This window comes from Salvelinus fontinalis, chromosome 5, assembly GCF_029448725.1.
Source record: "Salvelinus fontinalis isolate EN_2023a chromosome 5, ASM2944872v1, whole genome shotgun sequence".
NCBI lineage: Eukaryota > Metazoa > Chordata > Actinopteri > Salmoniformes > Salmonidae > Salvelinus > Salvelinus fontinalis.
This window is the reverse complement of record NC_074669.1, coordinates 49,836,283-49,842,282: the sequence shown is the minus strand read 5'-3', so window position 1 is coordinate 49,842,282 and position 6,000 is coordinate 49,836,283. Positions and strand designations below refer to the sequence as shown.

Sequence of the window (6,000 nt, the reverse complement as noted above, 5' to 3'; positions counted from 1 at the left end):
CTTTTGTCAAAGTAAATTATGAAAAGAGAGATAAGGGACATGGGGGGGGGAAGCAAAAACAACATGTTTTCATTTCCATCTGTTTAAATCAGGGAAGATTAGATTTTTAACATCGCATGGGTGTTTGATGTGCCGCCTCTTCTGTGTGTGGAGTGTGTGTGTGTGTGTGTGTGGGGGGGGGGGTTCGAAGTGCTGTACACAGCTAATTTCCGTCAACGACACTGGGCTCTCGATTTTCATGCAAACAGGTGTCCCAAAAGTAGGCCCCCCCACCACCACGGAACAGCCCAAAGGTTAGCACAGCGCCTTCTCAGGTTCCACATAAGCAGCATTTGCACCTGCAAGGGCCTTGAGCGAATGCCAAAATGGCAGCTGCTCCGAGTCAACTACGGAAGGCTTGGGGGGCTTGCCTGAGTGGATTTAGTGTCCTTTCAACATAAAGTAACATGTTTGACTTGCGTTGTCGTTGTGTGCAATGGAGGTCACTCAATTAACAAAAACAATTCATTGAAATTACAGATTGTGCAGTCAGTCCATGTAATCAAAATCTTCAGGAATCCCGAAGGCTTTATCGATGCGTCCGTCGTCGAAACCAAACTTCCTCTTGGCCCACGACTTGATGGCAAAGACGTTATCTGCGGAGAAAAATACAATGATTAGAGAACTACTTTATTAACTGATATTTCTCACTGATCTCATTCATAACTGACTGTGAAATTAATTAATTTGACTAATTAGACTAATGGGATCAGCGCATATTGGTGTTCTCACTTTGATGCATCGCATTATCATTCATCAAACAGATCAACAACAAATATAACTTAAATTTAAACAATTCTGACGTGACCTCAATGTTGCCAAATGGAGATTTGTTGTGAGTAAATGTTGATCCAATATGAGAAGGTTAGCAGAGCACTTTTCCTCCCTGGGGCCCGCGGGATCAATGGATAGGTCTAATTGCACCTTTAAGTTCACTTGTCAGGCTTAACAATAAACCCAGGCCGGATAACATTGAATCGCTAACGTCATGTAATGACACTGTATTTACAGAGTGGGTGGTGGTGTGAACCCTGGGGGTGTGTGTGTGCATGCAAGGCTGTGTGTGATAGTGAGAGGGAAAGCCTGTGTGTGTTTGTTCACCCAGTGTGAAAGGGCCGTAGATTAAGGGGAGTTATCCACTGCAACACTACAGCTGGTATGTAAACACTAACCCTGCTCCTCACTACACACCACCTAGCAGCCCCTAACTCCCTGTAGTGACTCCCCACGATCATAATCACCCTGAGGTCACTGGTCGCGCCAGGTTACCGCCGGGTTCACGTAGTATACAGGAAGCCTGTGCAGGGTATGTTGGGAGTTGACACAGGCCACAATGGGGAGTGCTTAGGGCTGCAGTTAGTTAGTTAGTAGGTACTTTGGGTTTTCAGAACCTTCAGGTGTTGTTTTCTGCGATGGCAAACAAGACCTTTGTCATTACAGAATGGGATTCCCTGAGAATTGCCCCTTTAACGTTTTTTTCCTACATGACTCAAAAAAAATGTCCGGAGAAAAAAACTTGTGTGTTTGTCTGGATTTCTTGTGTGTGTTTTGAGTGAAAATGGCCAGTAATGGTGAGTGTGTGCCTCCACCACATTGACTCATCCAACCCAGTGCAATGTCCATACAGTCTACCGGTCTGTTCATGTTGTGCGTGTTAGTCAGGTTTGTCTTTCAGTTGACTTACCTGTCCATCTGGACACTGCCTCTTTAGCTGTGACATTGGACTTTCCTGCAAGACACAAACCTACCATCAACACATAGGTATTGTACTTATGCAAAAGTCTGCAATGTTGGACAATGACCAAAAACAAAATCAGACCTCGAGGGTAGGTATCCCTGACACCGTGCCTACTTAAAAAAAGCCCTTTCTAGACATTTGCCATTGAGCATGCATTTTAGTCCAGGAGTAATCTGGGTTTGGGAAACCAGACGATGCATTTAGTATAAAACGCTTACATATCACTTGACTACAGGAAACAAAGGGTACGTTGATACACTACTACACAAACTAGTTTTACTTGAATTGGAGTCGAGCCCTTTGGCTGAACAGTATATTATGCGGGGGAGTGCGTTTCTTTTTCAATGCTCTGACCAGAGAAATCCCTCCCGCAGTCGACTCCCCAGCCGTGACGCCACTTCCAAGCCAATCCATCACCTCGAGCGCACACCAACCACTTTCAATTCCAAAGTGAGAGTTACCCTGTGTGCCCCATCCATTACAGCCCTTTGTGAATAGCCGTGGCTCGGGGGAGATGGCAGATCAATCTGCTATGTCAGTGTAACATGCTACCCAGCATAGCGCCGAAGAAAGATTGCAGCGCTGGGGATCCAATTTCTTGGCAGAGGGGCACGGGAGCACCAGCCAAGGGGGAGCTGGGCCACAGAAGCTTGGCCAAAGCCGCATTGTTCTCTGGAAGCCAAGTAACACCTCCGTCTCCAGGGAAAAGATGCCCTCGAAGGGGCCGTTCCTGGATCAGATTTTCGACACAGGTGATGATATGCTGAGTGGTTATTAGAAGAGAAAGGAAATCTTGCTTCGGATCAGCAAGTTGAGGCAGGGGGTAACGTGATTTGTACCTATTGCTGTAGCAACGAATGCAACAGTCATCTGAATAAATAAAATAAAATGTCATTTCTGTGGCCTTTTTTGGGGTTTGTCACGCAAGTGACAAACCAAAAAGGCCTATGTCCCCAAAGAACAAGAACTCAAAACGGCTCAAATCAGGAAAAGGACAGAGCTATACCGTTTCACTCTCTTAAACTACAACTAATTAACCAAACCCATTGAGACCAAAGAATACATACAGTAACTATGTCCAAGTCAACGTACTTACACAGGTTTAATCAAAGGCTGTGTGGGAAATGGTCAAATGAGTAACAATAAGTGAGTCTTCTCATGTAAGAGAGGAAACTAAAAACAAAACAGGTTATGGGGAACAAACTTGACATGTCAGAGGCCACACTTTGAATTGCAAATTTCATTTCCTCTCTTTTGCTTGCTCAACTGGATTTCACTGGCAACTCAAATTTACAAGAAAAGGTTGTATGTGCAAAGAAATAAAAGCATAAAATGCTCAAGTGTTTAAGTAAGCATAAATGTTTAACATAAGTAAGCATAAGTCAAGGTTTATGTCCACACAAATTACTAACAGATTTGACGCTGGTCCAGTCTTAACACTAAACCCTGAATTTATAACAAAGATTAAACATCCATAGCGGAATTACAGTATATCCATAGCGCCTGTGTGTGTAAATGTTGTCCCTGGCAATAACGGCAAGAGTTGCTGTGCTTTAGGAGGGAGTTCTGTTTAGCGATCCTTGATCTCTCTGATGCAGGTAAAAGGATAGCAAGTTAAGACAAGCAGCGTAGTAGATCAATTAAAAACTGCTGGAGCTAGTCCAGCTTTGACAAATCTAATTCAGGTTAAACATGGATATGAGCATGTTGGACTGATGCAGGTTTTTGAAGTAATCTGCTCTTAGTTTCAGCTACACTGAACAAAAATATAAAAACAGCAATTTCAATTAATAATAAGGAAATCAGTCAATTGAAATGAATAAACTAGGCTCTAACCTATGGATTTCACATGCCTGGGAATACAGATATGCATCTGTTGGTCACATAAAATAAAAAGTAGGGGTGTGGATCAGAAAACCAGTCAGTATCTGGTGTGACCACCATTTGCCTCATGCAGCATGACATCTCCTTCGTATAGAGTTGATAAAGCAGTTGATTGAGGTCTGTGGAATGTTGTCCCACTCCTCTTCAATGGCTGTGCGAAGTTGCTGGATATTGGCGGGAACTAGAAAAAGCTGTCGTAGACGTCGATCCAGAGAATCCCAAACATGCTCAATGGGTGACATGTCTGGTGAGTATGCAGGCCATGGAAGTACTGGGACATTTTCAGCTTCCAGGAATTGTGTACAGATCTTTGCGACATGGGGCATTATGCTGAAACATGAGGTAATGGCGGCAGATGAATGGCACGACAATGGGCCTCAGGATCTCTGTCTGATACAGTTAAAACGCTGAAGAGCACACTTCTCCAGCGTGCCAGCGGCCATCGAAGTTGAGCATTTGCCCACTGAAGTCGGTTACGACGCCAAACTGCAGTCAGGTCACCTGTCAGGTGGATGGAATATCTTGGCAACAGAGAAATGCTTACTAACAGGCATAGGCGGAAATCCCAGGGGGGACGGGGGGGACACGACCCCCCCATCTTGGGAAAAATATGATTTGTCCCCCCCAATATATCACTGTAAACATAACTATTTAATTTCAATAATATTAATAATACGCAATGAAAGCACTTGTGCTGATTATAGACACTTAATAGCGCATTTAAATTTCAAAAGATTGCGACCCCCCCCGCCCTTTGCCTCACAATGGTTTGATCCACTGCCAGTTCTTTAGCTGGCAAGGTAATAGAGAGTTCGTATCTACTGTCCGAAAGGGACATGTACGTAACTGACGCGAGGTTAATCCAGTCAATCCATAGCAGGTCCATAGCAATGTTATTTATTTATTTTTATGTTGGCAGGGTTCACACACTAGGGGAATTTGCAGAGCTAGCGCGCAAACTAAAGCAAACATTAACTATCAAGCTAGCTAGTACCTATTCCATTTATGTGGCGTCGTCAAAGATGGAATCTTTGCTATCGTCAGTTTATTCCAAGATCAGCATGCAGCTGTAGTGCTTCGACGTCCCTGTGATAAGGTTAGCAATAAACTGAAGTCCAAACTGAACAGAACAGAACTACACTCTCTTCTACCATTGTCTTAAATATATATAATGGTCTCGTTGCAAAAGATAAATTGTCGCTAGTGATGTAAGAAATTGTAATAGAGACTGGAAACTAGTAATAACTACATTTCAACATAAGCCATATTTTATACAAAATACACATACTCCTCATTTCTCTTGGACATATGCTGGACTTATTAAGACACCAACTACAGATACACACAATTCCCCTCCCCCATGATAACCACAGACATACACAACTCAGGGTTGGAGCTCAAGACAAAGAACTATCTCAGGAACCAATGGAACGTGGACACCAGGCCTGTTCAGGACTACCCAAGACCCAGATCGACCAATCGGAAGGCCAGACTCGCAGATCTACCTACTTTGCTTGTTGTCTATATAATACTGTACAATTCTTGAAACTACCTCTTTTCCGGACGGTTCAATAAGAATCAGACAGAAAGAGCCTTGCTGCAAGATTTTACTAAGATATCTTTACATGTGATTAAACGGCCTTATTATAAAATTATCCACCTCGTCCACCATTATCCACCTATTGTCTCCTCTTGTTCTCCTGTCAACAGTAAACGTTTTACTAACAGTGAACTTTTTTTATTTTATTTTACCTTTATTTAACCAGGTAGCAAAGATTATAGCAAACACACAGAAACGGAATTGGTGCTCGCTAGCTTTACAAATTCAGCTATTGTTGGAAGCCAGCCAATATGAAACAAACTATTTAAATTACAAAAGGTTGCAGCATGTGTTGTGTAAATGTGTGTGTGTGCAGCTAGGCCAGCCAGCCAGCCAGGTAGAAAAATGGCAGAAAAAAGTAAGAAGACGGACATCAGAGTATTTGTCAGTACACCAAAACGCATAGTAAGAACTCTAGTATCCTAATATCTCAAAGACTAGTTGATAAAATGTTCATAAGAAAGAAGTGAAATGCTAATGGAAATGTTTCACAATGATGTCATTAGGCAGAGCAGGCAACAGATGGCACACAGACAGCAGAGCTGGGGACAGACTGGCAGAGACAGGGAGTCTCAGGTAAGTTTGTTGAGTCTTTGTTTGGCAACATTATGAAAGGTTCTCAATTTTTTTGACTTGTAAAATAGGGACATAATTGGAAAATGCCATGGATACCCCCACTCTCAACTTAAACTGGTGACTAAACTAAGATTTGTTTACGGCAATGGTATTGCTGTTGTGA

At 42.9% G+C, this 6,000-nt stretch overlaps 1 protein-coding gene across 1 annotated transcript in view; it reads right to left on the bottom strand.

The window, feature by feature from the left end:
* Positions 1-397: 397 nt before the first annotated feature.
* The window catches only part of mnd1 (meiotic nuclear divisions 1 homolog (S. cerevisiae)), a 28,991-nt gene continuing 23,388 nt past the window's right edge, over positions 398-6,000 (bottom strand). Inside the window, exons 7-8 of the mRNA XM_055923800.1 lie at positions 1,724-1,768; positions 398-635 (exon numbers count right to left, since the gene is read on the bottom strand). Of these exons, the coding sequence (XP_055779775.1) occupies positions 529-635; positions 1,724-1,768 (152 nt within the window). The 3' untranslated portion in view covers positions 398-528. The remainder of the gene's footprint in view (positions 636-1,723; positions 1,769-6,000) is intronic.